The following is a 23,189-nucleotide window of genomic DNA, read 5'->3' as shown; positions in this document are numbered from 1 at the left end:
AAGAGACATCATTTGATTTTCCTCCTCCTCTTCCTTCTCCTTCTTATTTCTTATATATATATATCTACTCACATCTTCGTTATATTTTACATTCTTTGCATGATTTAATTCTCTCGCTTTAAATTTAAAAAATTGACACATACGTCGTTTAAGGAGCTCCCAAAGTTCCGAGAAAGAGGTAGTAAAAATCTTAAGATGTAATATTTTCCTAATTTCAGATTTAACTTCGGACACAAGCAACTCGTCTGCTAACAAGGATGTATTCAATTTCCAGTAGTTCAAAAATTCATGGGGACAACACGACACTGTTGCCATAACCACCATATGATCAGAAAAGTCTGTTAAAAGAGTGTCATATTTCAGACCTTGAACATTATGTGATATGTAGAATCTATCAATCCTTGTTTTAGTTAACGAATCGAATCTAGTGTAATGGACGGTATGTGGATGCAAGTGCCTGTATAACTCACGAAGTGCTGCTTCCTTACAAACCTTAACCAACAATTTGCTTTCTCGCAGTTCTCTAAATTCAACCTTGGATATTCTATCAGTTGCTTCCGTAACAATGTTAAAATCTCCACATAGAATTATATTAAAACCAATCTCTAATAAATACTTCAGTTTTTTTCAATAATTGTATCTTTTTGGTTCGTTCGGGTGCATTATAAACATTAATAATACGCAACCTTTGCCCGTAATAACAGCAATCAACAAGGAGGACTCGTCCCGGTATTATGTCTCTTCTTTTGATTATATTCACCGCATCTTTTTTGAAGAAAATACCCACTCCGTCAGAGCTGTCTTCCCCTATCGATATTATTGAATGGGCAGTGTTCCACATTTTATTTAATTCACATACATCTACGTGCGTCTTTAATCTCATCTCTTGAAGGCACAAAATATCATAATCAAGACTTTTTAAGAAATCAACCTTCCTTTTCCTGCTCTTATCTGATTGGAGACCTTTGACATTAAATGTTATTATTTTGATGTTACTCATAGGTTGACTAAAGGAGAGACCATCTCAGAAATATTACTCACGGAGGACTTGGTCTATTATCCTTCCGCTTATCTCTTCCAGAGCTAGAAGCAGAAACGCTCCTTTTCCTGCTTCCTCTCGTATCCTCGTTGACGAGCTCGTCGAGGGCCGGATGGCTTCCACTAAAGAAGGTCTTACGTTTTACTCTCGTTTCCCCGGGCAACGAAGCAAGAGCCAGAGATGCCGCCTCTGAGAGAGGAAAGGATCCATGGTCCTCGCTATCTCCGTCGTCATCAGGTGTCTGCTCGCTGTCGATTTCTTCGTCGTCGCTATCGCTTTTATTCTCACCATCCGATGTCTCTATGATTAGGCTACCATCTAGCATGTACCACGTGTTGTCTGTTTCCATGAGTGTAGAAACTGCTTTAATTATCAAGCGAGTGAACCATGATGAGTGTCTACAGTTGTAGTTATGAAGCTAATAATTGGTGACATCCTATTTATTCTAAATTAGTAAGATGAGCAATGAGGTTGAACAAGGCACAAGCCTTAACCACTCAGGAGAGACAGAGCTTTTTGCTTTAGTTTTATTTTGACTTTATATTAAGACCGTCTATTCTTGTCTTTTGAATAAAACAAACACACTGCTTAAGCACTCATGATAGTATATTTTGAAGGTGGATTTCAGTCCCTGACTATGTAAGACGACATGAATGAACGTACATTTCAAAATAAATCACATTGCATAAGCTACATTTCACAGTACACAAAATGTTACAGACACAGTAACAGCAAGAAGAATCTTTGCTTAGAGGGAAGTGTTTGGCTCTTAAAAGAGCCTTTGTTTTTGGTGAAGCAGAGCGCTTTGCGTTTACTTGGCCTTCGCTGGCTTCTTGGTCTTCTTGGGCAGCAGCACAGCCTGGATGTTGGGCAGCACACCACCCTGAGCGACGGTGACTCCCCCCAATAGGGGGGGAGAGTCTCCTCAGTGGGCCTTTTGCTTGAAAACAGCAGGTAGTAGCTGGACCACTTAAAGGCAGAAGTACAACCACTCGGGGTAAAAGGTGCTCAACTTGGTAACAGCGGGAGGATGAAATAGCCCATGTAACTGGCTACATCTCATTGTTTTTGTTTGACTTTTAGAGAATCAGAGGAGCGCCTGAGGAGTAGGTTTCAGTGTCGTGGTGGTACGCTGAGTAGGCCGTAGTAGTGCTGGAGGAATATGTTCGCCCGCTGTAATTTCTCATCTTTCTCGCCAGCTCGTCTAATGGCGTCTGCTCCGACACTTTCACCTCTGGAAAATCACTGCTCATGAAGGTCCCATCCCTCCTGCTGTTATGATGCTGCCCGGTCGACAGGTAGCCCTTGTTCCTTTTGCCCTTCCGCGTGCTGATGCGGATGACCCCGTACACCAGCTTGCACTCGGCCTCTTGCTCCTCCAGGTTGTAGTCCTGAGCGATGCTGTAGATGAGCTCGCTGATCTCGTTGGTCTTGCGGGAGAAGGAGGAATCAGAGGTGCACTTGGCCAGCTGGTCAATCTGATGCAGGGCGTAAAGCTCCAGCAGCTTCTTGGTGATCAGAGAGTCAATGTCTTTGTCGCTCTGCTCATCCAAGTCGTAGTCCTCGTAGGATATAAGGCTGGTGTTGCTGACCGGCCGCTGGTTATCCCCTTTACCTGATGCGCGACCCTGTTTGGGGTCAGCAACTGGGTACTTTACCTTCTGACCTGCTATGTGCACATCTGGGTAACGGAAACTGTCATTCAGGGGCAACCTGGGGGTCTTGGGCTGCTTATTATTGGGCTCCAAAGACATGCCAGGGGTTTTCACAGCTATGCCGTTAGGAGGTCGAGGGTCACCGACAGTTTTGGGGGTATGGTCTGTGGAGCTCTCGTTAACGGGGAGGCAGGGCTCCCGGGTGCCATAAAATCCACAGGTGAGAACAGAACAGATAAGAGCCTTACAGCTACTCCAGCCCATGGAGGCACAGGACTGCCTGCTGCTCGGCACGCTGTCTGCCGACCCCGGAATAAATCCTATTGTCTCTGAACCCCTTCCTGTGCCGTTTCGAGGGTGGCTTCTTCCTTGACCATACCTGCCCTCTGAATAGCGGGAGTGGTCACGTAGTTGCTCCCCATGAGGATCCTTGTAGGAGTCTTGGCTGGTTGTGCTGTCCCTGGATATAGTCCGGTTGGTTCGATGGTTGTCCGCCCTAGAGCAAGAGTTGGGGTACTTGTGGCATGGTGCCCTTGTGCTGTGGCCAGGCATGGCTCAAAAAGCTCCAAACGGAGAAAACAAAACCGCCTACAGATTTTTAGGTTTGTGTACTTCAGCAAAGTTTGCAAACCCAAAACAGAGTCCGGCAGTCCGAGGGGAAAAACACAGCTCAGCTCATCAGCGTCGTTTGTCTTTCAGTGAAAAGAAGTTTACAGTCTTGCGTTGCTGAGAGTCTCCCAATGTTTGGCTAGGTTCTTTTCTTCGTAGTATCGAGGCTAAGAGAAAATGTGGCCCGATCAGCTCAAAGCCTCGCTTATATTTCCGCAGAGCGCAGGCGGATTCGTCACGCACCAATCGCAGAGAGGCTTGCGGCAGCGCGCAAATTCAATGCACTTTTCTCCAATGAGCAGCACACACCGAGGCGGGGCGATGCTCCACGTGGAGCCCGTCACCAATCACGAGCCGGAGCGGCACCGCGTCACAGCCAGTCACACACTTTAAGAGCAGCGAGTCTCCTCTGTTCGCTACATTTTCTGCTCTTGTCACAGAGAAAAAAAAGTGAGAAAGAATGGCACGAACCAAGCAGACTGCTCGCAAGTCTACTGGCGGTAAAGCCCCCAGGAAACAGCTGGCCACCAAGGCCGTCCGTAAGAGCGCCCCGGCCACCGGAGGCGTCAAGAAGCCCCACCGTTATAGGCCCGGTACCGTGGCTCTGCGAGAGATCCGCCGTTACCAGAAATCCACCGAGCTGCTGATCCGCAAGCTGCCCTTCCAGCGCCTGGTGCGCGAGATCGCTCAGGACTTCAAGACCGACCTGCGCTTCCAGAGACATCCAGCTGGCTCGCTGCATCCGCGGAGAGAGAGCTTAAGCTGCACGCTCTCCTACCAACAACGGCTCTTTTCAGAGCCACCTCACTCACACACACAAAGAGCTCGCTCCTTTATTCTTATTGTTAGTAGTGTCTTTAAAATTGAATCTTATGCTCACATTTCAATCTTCATGCTGTTTCTATTCCTGAAATTACAGTTGGCATCAACATGGAATTCACTGACTTCAGTTACGAAATTTATATTTAATAAAGTATTTTTCAAAGAAACCTGTTAGTCACTTGAACTCAAGTTCACTCATAAAATGTGTCCTTCATAATAACGTTACAGGCTATGCTAGGCTTTGGCCCACATCAGTCTGAAATTGTATGTAACCATGAATAACGTGTTTTGGAAACTAACTGCACAACAGGCAGCACTATTAGTTCTCTCAGTCTCCCACAGTAGCATTTCCAATTTTGATTGAAACTGTCAGAGAAAACGGCAGCCTCGAGCAGGCCAGGATATTAGTTTACAGAGGCTGTTAAAAGTATGTGTCTAACGTTAAAATGTTGGTGCCGCAATAATTTCATCCTAATGGTACTGACATATTCATAGGGTTAATTTTTGAGACAAAATATGAGGTAGTCATGATTTTGCAAATATTCCACCTTGGAGTGCACTTTGCACAAATTGTTTTAATAATGGTGTAGTGGTGGAGTAATGGTGATACAAGAATCACAGGTGAAGTTGGATGATGACTTGGTGGTTCATGACTGTATTTGAAGCACATGTGTGACTGCATGTATGTGGAATGGCTCACTGTTATTCATCAGGTGACAGAGGCAGCTCTGCCATGTTGTAGCTCGGACAGAGGTGAAGAGGCGAGGTCACAGGTGACTGACTGATGATTTGGTGCTATAGATTAACTAGTATTTATTATCATGACAATTGTTAGGCTGCTGATGTAAATTGTTTCATTAGTGTATATTTGACAAAGAATCTGAATTGACATGTCTCACTTTTTATATGGCACGAATCCATGTGTTATTTTATCAGGTAGCAATATGTCCTAGTGCAGTCAGAGGGGAAGAGCCAGGGCCAAAGGTGAGGCACATCAAGCACACAGTAATTTTAATCTGAGGATAAAACGCATGTACTGAGGCTGAAAGAAGCTTCAGTGCTCTCACAAGACTAAAAAGATGGCTAAGGTCAACAATGACTCAAATGAGATTAAACAATCCTGATGTATGCCATGTCCACCAGAAGAGACTGGACAGTATAGATGTAAAACAAATATGCCAGCAGTTTATCTCAGTTAACAAGAGGAGCAGGCATGTGTTTGGCTCCTTCACATGGACATTGAGTTGTTGTGTGGGACACCAGTAGTCCATGTCTTTTGCTGTAACAGTAGTTCATGTTGAGAATAAAACATCCCAGCTCACTGAATTGATCGGGACAATATTGTGCCTAAAATGTTGCATCGTTTTGCCGAGAGATCTTTTGTGGTAATCGTAGCTAAGTGGTTTTATGGACAAAAACCACCAGGTTATTCAGTGTTCCCTTAGTGCTAATGTGTTAGAGATGTTGGTGCACTATAACTGAACTAATGTTGTTAAGTCCTTAAAGTCATATTCTTTTATTGTCATGACTGTATTTGAAGCTATTTTTATGTTTGTATGATACCTGATTGATATGGAATATGGCTGAAGTAAACTAAAGCCTAAAATACTTAGTCTGTCATTTGTTTAATAGTAATTTAACATTATATAATTCACATATAAAACTATGAACTGTAATTTTAAATGATTTAAAAGCATGAAGAATAGCATATGTAGGCAAGTATATTTCTCCTTTTTTTTTTTTTTCTCAAGAAGCGACAAAAAGGAAAAAAGGAACAGGGCAGGGTTCAGTGGTTGAATCATCCGTCCCCACCAATGCCAAAACCAAATCTACGCCCTTGCTATGTGTTGTAACCAATGACTATGATGTAACTGTACAAAGTGTGTCAGTCTTGTCAGCCCACTAGCCCAGACACCGACCAAACCCCTGCCCCAGATGGCGAACAGAGAACGGGGGGGTGTGAAGACCCCACGCCTCACTCCTCCCGCTCACTTATTGTTACTGCTAATGCAAATTAGTGCAAATCGAGTAATGCAAACCACTATTTATTTAGTTGTGTAGATGTTTTCGTATTCCAGCCGATTCTGCTTCAGAAATTATTTAGTGCGTTTGAAGTCTAATATGGAATTAATTCGGCGGAATGTTGTCGATGTGTTTCTGTTTTTATGCAGCAGCCCGGACCAAAACTAAAAAATGTGAACAAACATGTCGGACCTATTTCTGATCTGAAGATGAGTGCGGGGAAAATAAGGAGATCGCATAACACTGAATGATGCAACAAACCTCTGCACAAATGTACTTACTATCGTGTCTTTCTTTCCGCAGAACCAACGCGGTATCAAATACAGAAACAAAACTTTGATCTCTCTCCCAAAGGTTTTAACCGGATATCTGCGGTAGAATCCACATTCCTGCTTCTCCAGAGCTCAGACTGCACGTCAAGTTGCGCATGGCTCCAAACGCGGAAGAAACCAAAAGAACAAAAATACGCGGGTTATGGATGAGAATAGAATGAGGCAAAGGACACCGCTTCCTCGTTTCTCTATTGTCAAGTCAAGTCATCTTTATAGCACAGTTAAAAGTGTCGTTCAAAGTGCTGGACAGAGGGATAATATAATAAAAACAATATAGATAAGATGAAAACATTGTAGAAAAATTCTAAGACATCCATATGTGTACATGCAAATATGCACTGTTATCTTTTGCAAGTAAAACAACCGTCTCATGAAAACTTTTCGTCGTTGTTTCCTTAAAAAATGTTTATATTTGTGACAAAAGTGTGCAAAATGCCCAACACACACAATCAAACACGATCTGTACAGCGTGATGAACGTCATCTGTTTTAAATATATTAACTGAACAATCTGCAACAGAGTTTGACAATATTTTAAATAATTCTTTATTTTTTGAAAAGTGTTTTATGTGCTACATTTACAGCTCACCTTTATGATGCACCGCAACAGAACAAACTAATGAACACATTCTTCAAATCAACTTGTTCTCCTGGTCCATTTTAGATCAAATCTAAAAGTTAAAATTTTATTCAATTTGTATTTGTCACATAGACAATCATACAAAGTGCAACATGCAGTGAAATGCTTATGCCAGACCATTCAAAAACGAAACGAAACTAGCAACAAATAATATACAATACAATAATACTAATACTACTACTAATAATAATAGTCTTGGTTTGTCTTAGAAACGTGTAAGTTGTTTGAGGAGTCACATGAGTAGCCTATATTTCTGTCATAGGTTTCATGTTTAATAATGCTGCTTTGTTGCTTTTCACGGTTTCTGTTTGGAGACAGAACAAACAAACCGATAAAGCTCGTATTTTACGTTTCCTGTTTTACCACCATGCGAAGGGACTTTACCTCGTTAGTGCTGCTGTGTGTGTGTGGGTCGCAGGGGAGGGGCACTATGTGTTGTAACCAGTGACTATGATGTAACTGTACAAAGTGTGTCAGTCTTGTCAGCCCACTAGCCCAGACACCGACCAAACGGCTAGCCCCTGCCCCAGATGGCGAACAGAGAATGGGGGTGTGTGAAGACCCCACGCCTCACTCCTCCCGCTCACTTATTGTGTTGATGCATGCACTGATCAGTGGTCTTTGATCAGTGGGTTTTGGTCAGTGGTGTTGATCAATGGTCATGAGAATTTGCATAATTATGATTAAGGAACTGACCTCCCAGCCCATTGTTCCTTCAGTGGGCTGGTTTCAGTCATTATGCAAATGTACTGTTTAAAAGATTGGAAACCTGCAGTTAGCTGAGACTGATAAAGTCACTTGGATGAGTGACGAAACGTTTCTCCCACAAAACGCTACGTCCAGATGAACAGAATCAACTTTTGGAGATTTACTTTCCTGGATGATTGAGAATGCATCAAGACGATGCATGCTATTCTAACGTACATTTAAAACATGGGAGGGGCATGGTGCCATGCCTGAGGCTCAAACACAGGTGAATAAATTTGTTTATTATTTATTCAAATTCAGTTAATTCCGTTTTTTTAAGACTCGGGTTTACTGTATATTGTCAGGTTTATCTATGTACAGCTGACCAGAATCCATCAGATTCTGCAAACACAAATATGGTGTTGTGGCGATCGGGAGCTTAAAGCTTTACAGTCACAGGGGAAACCCGACTACGCCAACCTGGGAGTTTCACACAGACAGTATCTATAGATACTATGTACTATGCAAATGAACTATATAACTATAGTTAGTGCCTTCCTGTTCATTTACATAGTTTCTAAGGTTTGTAACACTTGAGCCAGAGCCGTGATTGGGAGTAAAATAACGAATTTATTGACAGCTATTTAAAACAGACATCAGAAGATGCAATCATGTATTTGCACGTGTATTGTTAACTGATTCAGAGCCTGGATTACCAGTGGGCGAATGCATAAATAATCACGAACCACGGAATATCCCACCACCAGGGCACCCAGTCACCTCTACTTTAGGCCTTCAGAGTAAAAACACAACTTATTAATAGACCCGAAACGGGAAATCAAATACGTCCTCTGTGGTTAATCCGACTCCACAAACATACCAGTAGTACGAACAGCCTTAATCAACCAAAAATAAATATAAATAAATAAATGAATCAAAATAGCAGCTACTATTTATAGTCGGACCATACAATTTGATTGGCCACAACCGATGATTAGCAATGCAATGTTAAAATAAAATATTATTTCTGCTTCACGGATTTCACCCAGCTCAAAAGTCACATTTACACAGCACACAGCAGAGTCAAGTACACTTGATGTGTGGACTTTATAACAGTTTTTAAATTGTGTTGATAGGCACGTGAAACCAGAGTTATGATAAAAAAAAAAAATATATATATATATGCAATGTTTGTTTCTTTGTTTTCCTGAATACTGACATTGATTGTATTTATATGAAGAAACGGTAAAAACTGCGTTTTATAAGGAAAGCTCTCTCTCCGCCTGCAAAACCAAAACCAAAAATAACCCCACCCTTTCTTATTGTTGGAAAAATGTACTATGTCGACCAATCAAAAAAATGATATGGCAACATGGCATTTAGTTGTTTCGGAAGGGGGGAGGTTTTAGAAGTGACAGCGGTGTTTTGAGATATGAGAGATTTGCGACGTTTAGCGTGTTTGGAGTCTAAAGTTAGTGTGTTGTTTTGGAGTGGCACAAATAATTTGTGTGGCATCAAATTTGTTCTGTAAATAGTTTGAAATGTTTATTTAAAAAATGCCTTGGCTGCATTTTTTGATAAACAGCTGCAAAAAACGTTGTTGTTTGCAAAACTCAATAACTTTTTGAAGAAGTAACTATGTAATTAATTGCCCAACATTGGTCATTATAAACTGTATTTGCAGACAGAGTTACAGGACTCTCAACCACACCACAGACTCATAATACAAGTCAGAGCTTTATAAAAAAAAAAAAAAAAAAAAGAAAGTTGTGTTTTGAAAATTGGAGTTCAAGTTATTTTTACTTCCAATAGTGTTAACATACTACACAGGTCATGAACAATTTTTTTTTTTTTAATTTTCATTGTAAGTGGGCTAAAGCAGTTAATTAAAAGTAGTCTAACATAAATGTAAATGCTGTAATTTGATTATTTTAATAAACCATGTAACTTGGATGGATTCAATGCTGGCGTGACCACAGTGCACACGTCTGCTGTTGCTCACAGTGGTCCACGGGACCGCTCAGGGAGTTTGTGTGTTCGCTCAGACACATGAAAAATTAGAGGGAACATGGTGGCAATACTAAAGGGCTCATAACAGGCCAAAGTGTTGGTATCATCTGTGTGCAGTTTACAACACCCCAAATGTGTACCCATGCACCCCACATTGAAAGTGTTGAAAAAATCTGAGCAGTCATTCATCAGGGACACGTGTGTGAATAATCGTGGTTCAAAACCATGTTTTTAATCCAAGTTGGGGCATGAAATTGTAAAAATGTTCAGGGGTATGAAGCTCAATAATGTAGTGCTGTTGTGTTTGTGTTCTTTATTCTAACTCGGTAGTTAGAAATAAATAAAGAATGTGTCATAGCTTGTCATAGGTACTGGCTGACACCTCATTTTGAATAATCCAGCTTTGCACCAAGTTCGTGAAGCACAAAATTATTTCAAAAACGAAAGCTAGGGATAGTATTTAATGCACTTTGACACCTTTGTATGTTTGAATTTGGCAGTGGGTGTTGTGAAGCCTGCCTTTTGCGACAGCACACTTACCCTTTTATTTCACTGCATCTAATCCACTGCAAACGCTGATGCTTCTCTTTGTCAGAATAACTGTTCAGGCCAAAGAGCAGAAAGAGTCAAACAAATTTCTCTTTGTGTGAGACGAACTAAAAAAATAGGTTTTGCTGAGAAAGGATTTTGTTAAAGGTGCCAGCATGTGATTAAAAGCGTCACAGGAAGAAAAAAACTCACAAAAACTCAGTAACTATTAGTGTTTTAACCCTCTGATGCATGAATTATGAAAGCCTTGGTCAAGATTTTTTTCTTAAGTGCTTTTATTCTTCTCAGGACATGAAAAAAAATGTTCAACTCTTTTTTTTCCAAAAATATGTTTTTTTATAAAGTTATAAACTTGTCCACTCCAGTGGACTACATGTGCCTGAGCACTTAGCATGAAATACTGTGAATTTACTGTAAATATTAATTACCTTGTGTTCTATTGTAAATATACAAACACTTGTTTGCTTGTATCCTTTGAAAAACATCTCAGCAATTTTTTTGGAACTTTCAACTCATAAGGCCCCAATGTTTAGACGTAAATAACAAAACCAATCAACAGTAGTTCCTATGTCTCTGTTCTGCTCTGTTTTTATTCACAGTATTTGTAGTTTTAACCAATAAATTTGATTATAATCACACATTCATGTTGTAAATATAACAGGGACATTCTGTTTAAAGGTTTACAATAATTCACTGTGATCGAAACAGGAAAGTTGTGTTTTGGGGTTTACTATACATTTCTGTAGGGGTTTTACATGGTTTTTATGTCCATTTCACTGTAAAAAAGGGCAGTGAAATGGACATAAAAACCATACTACTTTTAAAATCTGTGGAGGGTCTCGTAGGCTGACAGATGTTGAGGTTTCCTTTTACTATGAAAAATAAACTGAGACCTGCTTTACAGTTAGGGTTTCCAGAGAGGATCTGCACACTCTGATACAGACATGCTCTGTTGAATAAGGGGTGACACCTTGCAGTGTGGTCAGAGTCAAAGACCAGCCATCGGTGATAAATGTCTGCTAACAGAATAGTTCTGGTGACTAACTTTGCTTCTGCAGATTTGTTGTTTGTTTGTATTGTTTGCTGCCCTGATTGGGGAGTCTCTTCTAACTGAGCTGGTCACACACTAAACCAACACATCACATAATGATGGTGACTGTGAAGTTCACCATGCAAGAAACGACAGAGTTTATATGTTCATACACAAATTTGTAGTAACCAAATCAGTTTACAATTAAATGTTTTAATTTTTTCTAACAGAAAATAATTGCAATAAGTTAAAAAGCCATAAATATTTCTTTATTCCACTAATCTGATCAGACACGCTGGTGAAGAATTACAGAATTTCCCCATGTTGTTCTTTACGTGTGAAAACACTGCACTGAAACTGATGGGAAATACAAAAGGTTTCTTCAACCTGATAGTAAAGTGTCAGACACAACAGTGTCTATGAATTCTAACACTGAAATGACATCAGGAGCTCACAAAGCTTTTAAATTAGAGTAACACTTAAGGTCAGTGGATTCGATTGAGGACAGGAAATAATTCCACTGATCTCTGTTAGTTTCTGATCTTTCTTCTTTTTAAACTTTTTGAAAGTAGATGGTGCAAACAAACTGTATCAGGCCTAACTCATAAGAATAAGAACATGTTACCTAATTATAGCCTTACTAGATCTCGTATTGTCTTTTTAAAGCCACACTTACAAACACAAAGTAAAAGAAGGTGAAGGAATTTATAAAAACAGAATTACAGATAAACTACTTACTGTTTTGGGCTCTTTGTCCTTCCCCTGGATGATAGGTTTGTGGTAGTGAAGCATGAATCTCTCTGGGGACTTTGTGTTTGAGTAAAAATTTGCCTGTTGTTCTTATGAACCCTGTGTCACATGTGTTTAGCTGGTTTCAGCTTCATGTTTGTTTTCTTTTTTGTCCCTGTCAAGTTTGTGCATCTTAGTCTCTGTCTCAGTGTTTGTTTCCTGTTTTATTTCTGTCTTATTTTGGCCCTTTGTGCATTTAAACCCTTAGTTGGGAATAAATGTGGATTTTCTGCTTCAGAAGATAAAGGTCAGTTTTGCGATTTATGAAGTTTGCCCTTTAATCTGGATTTTGGCTCAGCTTCCAGCTACACTGTGACATAACTATGGCAATGATGAGATAGAGATCTCCAGTGAAGGTGTCACTATGATGAGCAAAGCAAGGCTTCATGAAAGATTTGAAGTGTTTGTGCTTGTATTGACGATTCAAAACAATCTGAAACCATCTCCACAGTGGCACCTGCTGGACAATTTGGCTATTGTCATCTCTTGATCATATTCTCTGAAATGGTGACACAGACAAGTTCTGCACAACTCCAAACAAAACCACTTATCATACCAGACCATCCATAACTCTGATCATCACATTTTGGAGAAATCCTCAAAGAAACAAGGCACCTTGCCTTTTATTGGATAGTAATAGTGAAAATGAAGAGTAAAGTGCAGAGGAAGAGGGAGACGGGGAAGACATGCAGCAAAGGGCCGCAGGTTGGACTCGAACTCAATTCGCTGTTTTCCACTGAGCTAAACTGGCCCCCGTGTTTGGTTGACTTTTAGGTTTTCTAGCACTTCTAGTTTTACTAAACTGAAAAGTAACTGAAAACGGCTAAATCACCAAAACACACACTTCACAGAGGAGGAGCAAGCAGCCACCAGACAAAGCTCACCAAGGTGGGAGAGTTGACAGGACACACCCACACAAGGTCATTAAAAATTCCCCTCTCGCCCCTGCGGGCGGTCTATCGTTTAAGGTCCTCTACCAGAGGCCTGGGAGCTTGAGGGTCCTGTGCAGTATCTTAGCTGTTCCTAGGGCTGTGCTCTTCTAGAAAGATCTCAGATGTTGATCCTGGGATCTGCTGGAGCCACTCGTCTAGCTTGGGAGTCACTGCACAAAGCACTCTGATTACCACTGGGAGCACTGTTATTTTCACCCTCCACATCTTCTCTGAGCCCTTGGTATTTCTCCAGCTTTTCGTGTTCCTTCTTCCTGATGTTGCTGTCATTCAGAAGTCCCACAGGATCTTAGCTCGGTCATTCTCAACTACCTTCAACTCTCCCAGTTTGACTTCCAGGCCACACTCAGCACAGATGTTTTCTGTATACTATGCCGGCCACTTGGTTATGGCGTACCGTGTAGATGCCTGCTAGCACCTTGCACCCTGCTGTTATGTGCTGCATTTGTCATGAACAGGCTGTGTGCTGGCATTGGAGGACCCAAATGCAGACTTTGGCTACGTTCACACTGCAGGGGAAAGCGCATCAAATCCGACTTTTTTGACCCTATGCGACCCATATCGATCATGGTATGACAGTGTGAACAGCACAAATCCAATATTTTCAAATCCGACCCAGGTCACTTTCGTATGTGCTACTGAATTCGATACATATCTAATGTTTTAGAAAGCGACTGCTGTTTGAATGGCCATGTCACCTTAAATCCGTCTTCTACTTCACTGACACAAGACAGACGCCAATTACCAGCGCCGGAGAAGAGCCCGAGAAGACATCGTGAACGCTTCCTGGCCATCCCGTGTAGATGTCAGTGAAACTGTTGGGAAGACAATGTTGGAGAAACATGAACATTTTATTTGTACTGTATAATCTGCAGATTCTGACAGAAATCTGCAACTATCCTTTGAAGCACTGCTCCTCTAAAACAGCAATAAGGATAATTATTAGGCCATATGTAGATAACAAAATAACTTTAAAACTTAAAGCAAAATTGGGAAACGTAAAGTCCAAAACAAGTCTTTATATTAAGGGCCATCAGTCAAACAATACTGTTTGGTCTGAGTCTAAACAGAGCGTGTTGTGTGTGACGTCTTCTTTTGCGCACGTGGGCCGCTTTGAGGGTTCACACTAGAGTGTGTTTGCTGTCACATTTTATTTGTAGTGTGAACAAGCAGACAAAGAAATCGGATTTGATGAAAAAATCGGAATTGAACATTAAGACCTGCAGTGTGAACGTAGCCTAACAGAGGTGAAGAGTAAACAAAAAAACCCCACAGCTTTATTTGCTGGATGGGAGCTACACTAGGAAATAATATAACCTAACACACAGCAAGGGAAACATGGGGCTTAAATATACTGAGGGATAATGAGGGAATGAGACACTGGAGGAGAGCACAGCTGGGAGAAATGAAACGTGACGGGACCAAGGGGAAGCAAAACTTGAAACACTGGCATGAGACAAGGGAACGTCAAAGTAAAACAGGAAGTATAACACAAAGATGTGGACTTGACATTGAACAAAGGGAACACGGAGTACAGAGACAGGAGTGAAAGAAGACATGACTGATTGGGGAACAAGATAATAAACATGAAGACTGAACTAAACCTACCTAACTGAGAACTGTTTCAGGCAAAACCCAGCAGACTACCATGTTTATACCAAGGAGGCAGAACATGGCAAGGTGATCACCTGGGTGGATAATTGCAGCTGGCAATGAAAAGGTAATGAAGGATGTGAAAGAAATGCTTTCAGTCCGATTTAAAATGAAAGACTTGGGCAGACTTCAGCATTTTCTGGGTATTGATTTCACTCAATGTGAGGGATGTATAACAATGTCACAAGAAACATATGTCAATAAGATACTGATGAGGTTTAACATGCAGAACTGTAAACCCAGAGTAACTCCCTGTGATCAAAGGTGAGAGATGTGAGGACGTATAGAGAGGCTGTAGGCAGTCTTATATACCTCACATCAGGTACCCGTCCCACCTGTCAGTATATTTGTATTTGTATCTATTATTGCTCTTAATTGGTTCTGTGAAGCACTTTGGCATACCTCTGGTTTTTAAATGTGCTATATAAATAAAGTTTTATTGTATTGTGTTGTAGAGCACAAACTAAGTATTTAAATCAGAATAAAAACAAAATGCTGAAGTATCCATTTTTAAACTAATTTTAAAACCAGCATTTATTTATTTTTTCACATTTTTAAATGCCAACATCAAGTCATGTGACAAAATATTTCAAAATATATCTAAAAATTCACAATACATTTAAGCTTCATGTGTAACAATTTAAGCTCTCAAAGTGCGGCCCTGCAGGCTGATGGTGGCCCTCGACTGTAACCAGAGTCATTTCATTGATCAACAGTTCAAGTTAAACTGTGACTCAGTGCAGAACAACATTTCTATTTAACCTCTTCCGTTGCAGCAGTCAGGGCAGTGTCGACCTTCCTCACAGTGTCAGAAAGCTGCTGTCAGCTCACACCTTACTGATGGCTGACTGCAAAACTACAAACCAAAGCGAAAATGAAAAATCAGCAACATAAACCAATATCATGTGAACACACACATTTAAAACACTAATAGTTACTGAGTTTTTGTGAGTTTTTCTTCTTCCTGTGACGCTTTTAATCACATGCTGGCACCTTTAACAAAATCCTTTCTCAGCAAAACCCATTTTTTAGTTCGTCTCACACAAAGAGAAATTTGTTTGACTCTTTCTGCTCTTCGGCCTGAACAGTTATTCTGACAAAGAGAAGCATCAGCGTTTGCAGTGGATTAGATGCAGTGAAATAAAAGGGTAAGTGTGCTGTCGCAAAAGGCAGGCTTCACAACACCCACTGCCAAATTCAAACATACAAAGGTGTCAAAGTGCATTAAATACTATCCCTAGCTTTCGTTTTTGAAATAATTTTGTGCTTCACGAACTTGGTGCAAAGCTGGATTATTCAAAATGAGGTGTCAGCCAGTACCTATGACAAGCTATGACACATTCTTTATTTATTTCTAACTACCGAGTTAGAATAAAGAACACAAACACAACAGCACTACATTATTGAGCTTCATACCCCTGAACATTTTTACAATTTCATGCCCCAACTTGGATTAAAAACATGGTTTTGAACCACGATTATTCACACGCGTGTCCCTGATGAATGACTGCTCAGATTTTTTCAACACTTTCAATGTGGGGTGCATGGGTACACATTTGGGGTGTTGTAAACTGCACACAGATGATACCAACACTTTGGCCTGTTATGAGCCCTTTAGTATTGCCACCATGTTCCCTCTAATTTTTCATGTGTCTGAGCGAACACACAAACTCCCTGAGCGGTCCCGTGGACCACTGTGAGCAACAGCAGACGTGTGACTGTGGTCACGCCAGCATTGAATCCATCCAAGTTACATGGTTTATTAAAATAATCAAATTACAGCATTTACATTTATGTTAGACTACTTTTAATTAACTGCTTTAGCCCACTTACAATGAAAATTTAAAAAAAAAATTGTTCATGACCTGTGTAGTATGTTAACACTATTGGAAGTAAAAATAACTTGAACTCCAATTTTCAAAACACAACTTTCTTTTTTTTTTTAAATAAAGCTTTGACTTGTATTATGAGTCTGTGGTGTGGTTGAGAGTCCTGTAACTCTCTGTCTGCAAATACAGTTTATAATGACCAATGTTGGGCAATTAATTACATAGTTACTTCTTCAAAAAAGTTATTGAGTTTTGCAAACAACAACGTTTTTTGCAGCTGTTTATCAAAAAATGCAGCCAAGGCATTTTTTAAATAAACATTTCAAACTATTTACAGAACAATCCGGTGTTCTGCATCAAATTTGATGCCACACAAATTATTTGTGCCACTCCAAAACAACACACTAACTTTAGACTCCAAACACGCTAAACGTCGCAAATCTCTCATATCTCAAAACACCGCTGTCACTTCTACAACCTCCCCCCTTCCTAAACAACTAAATGCCATGTTGCCATATCATTTTTTTGATTGGTCGACATAGTACATTTTTCCAACAATAAGAAAGGGTGGGGTTATTTTTGGTTTTGCAGGCGGAGAGAGAGCTTTCCTTATAAAACGCAGTTTTTAACGTTTCTTCCTGCAGTAAATATGAATACAATCAATGGCAGTATTCAGGAAAACAAAGAAACAAACATTGCATATATATATTATAACTGCTCCTGAAGGTTTTTCATGTTCGAAGTAGAATAAAGGGCCATGCTCCAACTGATGTTCAGCCAGTATTTTAATCTTCTTTTCACCAGCAAACACCGTGAAAAACTATGGTGAAATGATCAATGAAAAACACGGATATTACATCAGCAGAACAAAAATTACAACTCAAATAAAACATACACACGAAGTAAATGCACCAACATACCGTGTGCGCCTTTCTACTGAACATTCATGAGCAATTGTAGTCCATATCTTCTATATTTCCACCCTTTACACAGGCCAGCATTCTCTTTCTGGCTCGAGCCTTCAGTCTCTAGTGACACGTGCGCTTAATTGAGCCTCACCCCAAAGCATGCGCACCACAAAGCGCCACACTCAGGCCCACCAGTAGGTGGCGACAACACAACATGAATCCAGATTAAACACCAAATTTTGAACATTGCAATCACATAATAATTACATTCCAATGCGACAGCTACATATATTTTTTTTTATCATAACTCTGGTTTCACGTGCCTATCAACACAATTTAAAAACTGTTATAAAGTCCACACATCAAGTGTACTTGACTCTGCTGTGTGCTGTGTAAATGTGACTTTTGAGCTGGGTGAAATCCGTGAAGCAGAAATAATATTTTATTTTAACATTGCATTGCTAATCATCGGTTGTGGGCAATCAAATTGTATGGTCCGACTATAAATAGTAGCTGCTATTTTCATTCATTTATTTATTTATTTATATTTATTTTTGGTTGATTAAGGCTGTTCGTACTACTGGTATGTTTGTGGAGTCGGATTAACCACAGAGGAGTATTTGATTTCCCGTTTCGGGTCTATTAATAAGTTGTGTTTTTACTCTGAAGGCCTAAAGTAGAGGTGACTGGGTGCCCTGGTGGTGGGATATTCCGTGGTTCGTGATTATTTATGCATTCGCCCACTGGTAATCCAGGCTCTGAATCAGTTAACAGTACACGTGCAAATACATGATTGCATCTTCTGATGTCTGTTTTAAATAGCTGTCAATAAATTCGTTATTTTACTCCCAATCACTCTGGCTCAAGTGTTACAAACCTTAGAAACTATGTAAATGAACAGGAAGGCACTAACTATAGTTAGTGCCTTCTTGTTCATTTGCATAGTACATAGTATCTATAGATACTGTCTGTGTGAAACTCCCAGGTTGGCGTAGTCGGGTTTCCCCTGTGACTGTAAAGCTTTAAGCTCCCGATCGCCACAACACCATATTTGTGTTTGCAGAATCTGATTCTGATTCTGATTCTGATTATAAACAGTACATTTGCATAATGACTAAAACCAGCCCACTGAAGGAACAATGGGCTGGAAGGTCAGTTCCTTAATCATAATTATGCAAATTCTCATGACCATTGATCAACACCACTGACCAAAACCCACTGATCAAAGACCACTGATCAGTGCATGCATCGAAACAATAAGTGAGCGGGAGGAGTGAGGCGTGGGGTCTTCACACACACCCATTCTCTGTTCGCCATCTGGGGCAGGGGCTAGCCGTTTGGTCGGTGTCTGGGCTAGTGGGCTGACAAGACTGACACACTTTGTACAGTTACATCATAGTCACTGGTTACAACACATAGTACCCCTCCCCTGCGACCCACGCACACACACACACAGCAGCACTAACGAGGTAAAGTCCCTTCGCATGGTGGTAAAACAGGAAACGTAAAATACGAGCTTTATCGGTTTGTTTGTTCGGTCTCCAAACAGAAACCGTGAAAAGCAACAAAGCAGCATTATTAAACATGAAACCTATGACAGAAATATAGGCTACTCATGTGACTCCTCAAACAACTTACAGGTTTCTGAGACAAACCAAGATTATTATTAGTAGTAGTAGTATTAGTATTATTGTATTGTATATTATTTATTGCTAGTTTCGTTTCGTTTTTGTATGGTCTGGCATAAGCATTTCACTGCATGTCGCACTATGTATGATTGTCTATGTGACAAATACAAATTGAATAAAATTTTAACTTTTAGATTTGATCTAAAATGGACCAGGAGAACAAGTTGATTTGAAGAATGTGTTTAAAATATTGTCAAACTCTGTTGCAGATTGTTCAGTTAATATATTTAAAACAGATGACGTTCATCACGCTGTACAGATCGTGTTTGATTGTGTGTGTTGGGCATTTTGCACACTTTTGTCACAAATATAAACGTTTTTTAAGGAAACAACGACGAAAAGTTTTCATGAGACGGTTGGTTTACTTGCAAAAGATAACAGTGCATATTTGCATGTACTCATATGGATGTCTTACAATTTTTCTACAATGTTTTCATCTTATCTATATTGTTTTTATTATATTATCCCTCTGTTCAGCACTTTGAACGACACTTGATGTCTTTTAACTGTGCTATAAAGATGACTTGACTTGACAATAGAGAAACGAGGAAGCGGTGTCCTTTGCCTCATTCTATTCTCATTCATAACCCGCGTATTGAGCCAAAGCCTAGCATAGCCTGTAACGTTATTACGAAGGACACATTTTATGAGTGAACTTGAGTTTAGGTGACTAACAGGTTTCTTTGAAAAATACTTTATTACATATAAATTTCGTAACTGAAGTCAGTGAATTCCATGTTGATGCCAACTGTAATTTCAGGAATAGAAACAGCATGAAGATTGAAGTGTGAGCATAAGATTCAATTTTAAAAACAATACTAAGAATAACAATAAAGGAGCGAGCTCTTGGTGTGAGTGAGGTGGCTCTGAAAAGAGCCGTTGTTGGTAGGCGAGCGTGCAGCTTAAGCTCTCTCTCCGCGGATGCGGCGAGAGAGCTGGATGTAGCGAACAAAGCAGACTCGCTGCTCTTAAAGTGTGTGACTGGCTGTGACGCGGTGCCGCTCCGTGATTGGTGACGGGCTCCACGTGGAGCATCGCCCCGCCTCGGCGTGTGCTGCTCATTGGAGAAAAGTGCATTGAATTTGCGCGCTGCCGCAAGCCTCTCTGCGATAGGTGCGTGACGAATCCGCCCACGCTCTGCGGAAATATAAGCGAGGCTTTGAGCTGATCGGGACACATTTTCTCTTACTCTCCATGCTACGAAGAAAAGAACTAAAATGAGTGGACGCGGCAGGACTCGGGACTCATCAACAGAAAGTCCGGGCATGACTCCTGTGTTGCTGCTGGCAGTGTGTTTTTTCGGTGCGTGTGCCCTTTCACCCGTGCAGGACACAAACAGGCAGGAGCAGCTCCTCCTGAGGTCCCTGGGGCTCTCCGAGAGGCCGAGGCCTGCAGGGAGCCTCCAGCCCCGGCGCCATGTCCCCTCCGCTCTCTGGAGGATGTTCCGGAGGGCTGAGAAGCTCCAGGCTCTGGAGAGCCAGCCCTGCACGGTGTCAGAGTATGGAGTCCGCGGCAACATCGTCAGATACATCCAAGACCAAGGCAGGATGGTGTCTGGCTGGAGCAGCAGCTGTCAGGCTTGCCTGGAGAAACTTCTTTTCGTCAACATGTCCATCCTGCAGCCTGTGGAGATGCTATCTCTGGCTCAGCTGGAAATCAAGCTCCACTGGAAGCCCCTCAGTCCCGTGCAGCTGCTGCAAGGGTCCCAGGCCATTAGTGCCTCTCTTTATAAAGTGATCCGATCGACTTTGAAGGGAACTAATCCTAAGGCGAACCGCAGACTCCTGCTGTCCCAGTCGGTCCAGCTGCAGCCCGAGTCCACCTCCATCACCATCGATCTCACAGCGGTGGCAGAGAGCTGGCGCAAACCGGGGTCTAACTATGGCTTAATTTTAGAGTTGCTCCCTCTCGGACCACACCCGGAAGAGTTCTTTCTGTTTTACCCCGGTAACTCCCTCCCACTGGAACAAGACTTCACCTTCCCGTTGGTTCAGGCCTCACTAGTGGCCGTGTCCCTCAACCCAAATCGGTGTCGGTCCAGACAGAGGAGAAGCGCCATCCACATCCCCGTGACACCCAGCAATGTGTGTAAAGCTCGCCGCCTCTACATCAGTTTTAAAGATGTCGGCTGGCAGGACTGGGTAATCGCCCCGCAGGGCTTCATGGCCAACTACTGCCACGGGGAGTGTCCGTTCCCGCTCAGTGAGAGCCTGAACGGCACCAACCATGCCATCCTGCAGACCCTGGTGCATTCCTTGGATCCAGAGAACACGCCACAGCCCTGCTGCGTCCCCATCCGTCTCTCCTCGATCTCCATGCTCTACTACGACAACAATGACAATGTGGTGCTTCAGCATTACCAGGACATGGTGGTGGATGAATGCGGGTGTCGCTGAAGATGCTGGACGCTTCTGATTGGCCTCCGGTCACCAGATATTATCCTCTGATTCATTCAGCTGCTTTATCCAGTGATGCGAGTCTAGAATTGTTGTTACTGCAATTTTTTTTTTTTTTTTTTTTTAAAAAGTGATTGTTTTTCAATATGTAATGGAATATGTTTGCAGACAGTAATTTTTAAAGAATGTAACCTATTTGCTCTTATTGAAAGCTTTTGTTTGTCTTTTGTTTGAAGTCTAATGAAATAAAATTAGGAATTTAGTGTTTTTCAGTTTTAACAATGGCTTAAGTGGTCTGTTACACATCACTTGCAATACTGGGCGGCATTGACCCAACAGCATTTTCTGAGTCCAAGACCTAAAAGTGAGTTAAGTTTAGTTTAACAAAAAGCAGATTTTAAAAACTATTTTGCTTTTAATAAGAAAAAAAAAAAAAGCAAGACTCGGGGCTCAATGGCAGCGAGGAGGAGCGAGCCCGGGGAGCCGTGAAGGATGCTCCCGGGGCCGTACAGCAGCCTGGACCGGGACCGGCTCCTCATCCGGCTGCCGTTCAAAAGCTTCGCCGTGGGGACGGTTCTGCTGCCAGTGACCGGCTTCATAGCCTGCATCTTCATCTCCCTCTGGTACCACTATGAGGACGCGACGTACACTCACTGTAGGTGTCCAACTACTTCCCGTCCATCAGCTCCGCCATCAGCAGTGCGCCCGAGCGCTACATCTGGCGCGGCTGCATCGGGCTCCACTCGGCGCCGCGGCACCTGGTGGCCTTCGCCTACTTCAGCTTCTACCGCAGTCGCTTCGCCGACAGGCTGCTGAAGCTGCTGCTGAATGGGCTGGCGCTCCTCTGCAGCCTCGCCGAGAACACCGGCCTGGTGATGCTCACGTACGTGTCGTCCACGGAAACCTACAGTGTTCATAAGTACGGGTTCATCACGTTCATAGGGAGCTCGCTGGTGCACATGCTCATTACGTGCTGGCTGTGGTACGTCATCAAGAGACACTACGTGAGCCCAGAGGAAGTGACATATCACTGGAAGCTGCGTCTCTTCCTGTTCAACATCAGCTGCTGTGTGATCGCCGCCTACTTCTTCAGACGCCACAACAAATACTGTGAAGCAGGAATCTACTCCCTGTTCGTCGCCTTCGAGTACCTGGTGGTCTTCTCCAACATGGCCTTCCACATGACGGCCTTCTGAGACTTCGGGAGCAAAGAGGTGACCGTGGCCACGCCGCCGGAGGACAAACGATACTGAGCAGGAGGGGGCGGGCAGATATAGATATAAGGATAATGAAAACTGCGACTTGCCACATTACTGTTTGCTAAGTACCACCCTAAATGAACATCTAATAATATACCTGTTAAAAAGGCCATATTTATACTCCAAGCTGTAAAATGTGTGATTATACATTTTGTTTATTTGCTAAAGGAACTGATATTTTTGTCATTATCAAAGTGAAAGAGACAAAAGTGCAACAAGTTAAAATTTCAGTCATGTATTCCCATCAGATTCATGAAAGCCGTTGTAATTTGGGGTTTTCTGTGGGTTTTAATTAGTTCTTTGAAGTGTCCTTTTTCCAGGAT

At 41.8% G+C, this 23,189-nt stretch overlaps 3 protein-coding genes and 1 pseudogene across 3 annotated transcripts; 3 read left to right on the top strand and 1 right to left on the bottom strand.

Moving 5' to 3' along the window:
* Positions 1-1,653: 1,653 nt before the first annotated feature.
* Positions 1,654-9,790, bottom strand: LOC120740591 (keratinocyte differentiation factor 1-like). Its single transcript, XM_040043050.1, has 2 exons — positions 9,783-9,790; positions 1,654-2,970 (listed from the first exon to the last, which is right to left on the bottom strand). Exon 2 carries the CDS (start codon positions 2,956-2,958, stop codon positions 2,119-2,121), a length of 840 nt encoding a protein of 279 aa, XP_039898984.1. The 5' UTR covers positions 2,959-2,970; positions 9,783-9,790; the 3' UTR covers positions 1,654-2,118.
* Positions 3,666-4,315, top strand: LOC120740609 (histone H3-like). Its single transcript, XM_040043076.1, has one exon. It carries the CDS (start codon positions 3,764-3,766, stop codon positions 4,298-4,300), a length of 537 nt encoding a protein of 178 aa, XP_039899010.1. The 5' UTR covers positions 3,666-3,763; the 3' UTR covers positions 4,301-4,315.
* Positions 9,791-20,401: 10,611 nt separating the features above from the next.
* LOC120740584 (protein DVR-1-like) lies at positions 20,402-21,717 on the top strand. The gene has a single exon (XM_040043043.1). It carries the CDS (start codon positions 20,429-20,431, stop codon positions 21,605-21,607), a length of 1,179 nt encoding a protein of 392 aa, XP_039898977.1. The 5' UTR covers positions 20,402-20,428; the 3' UTR covers positions 21,608-21,717.
* A 108-nt stretch (positions 21,718-21,825) lies between these two features.
* LOC120740594 lies at positions 21,826-23,085 on the top strand (annotated as a pseudogene).
* Positions 23,086-23,189: the final 104 nt, after the last annotated feature.

The sequence above is a fragment of the Simochromis diagramma genome, unplaced genomic scaffold (genome assembly GCF_900408965.1).
Source record: "Simochromis diagramma unplaced genomic scaffold, fSimDia1.1 OVJJ01000433.1, whole genome shotgun sequence".
NCBI lineage: Eukaryota > Metazoa > Chordata > Actinopteri > Cichliformes > Cichlidae > Simochromis > Simochromis diagramma.
The sequence above is the reverse complement of the archived record's forward strand: the minus strand, read 5'-3'. Positions and strand labels throughout refer to the sequence as shown.

Coding starts and splice junctions, on each gene's coding strand:
- LOC120740591 (XM_040043050.1), bottom strand. CDS start 2,958: ATGGGCTGGAGTAGCTGTAAGGCTCTTATCTGTTCTGTTCTCACCTGT.
- LOC120740609 (XM_040043076.1), top strand. CDS start 3,764: ATGGCACGAACCAAGCAGACTGCTCGCAAGTCTACTGGCGGTAAAGCC.
- LOC120740584 (XM_040043043.1), top strand. CDS start 20,429: ATGAGTGGACGCGGCAGGACTCGGGACTCATCAACAGAAAGTCCGGGC.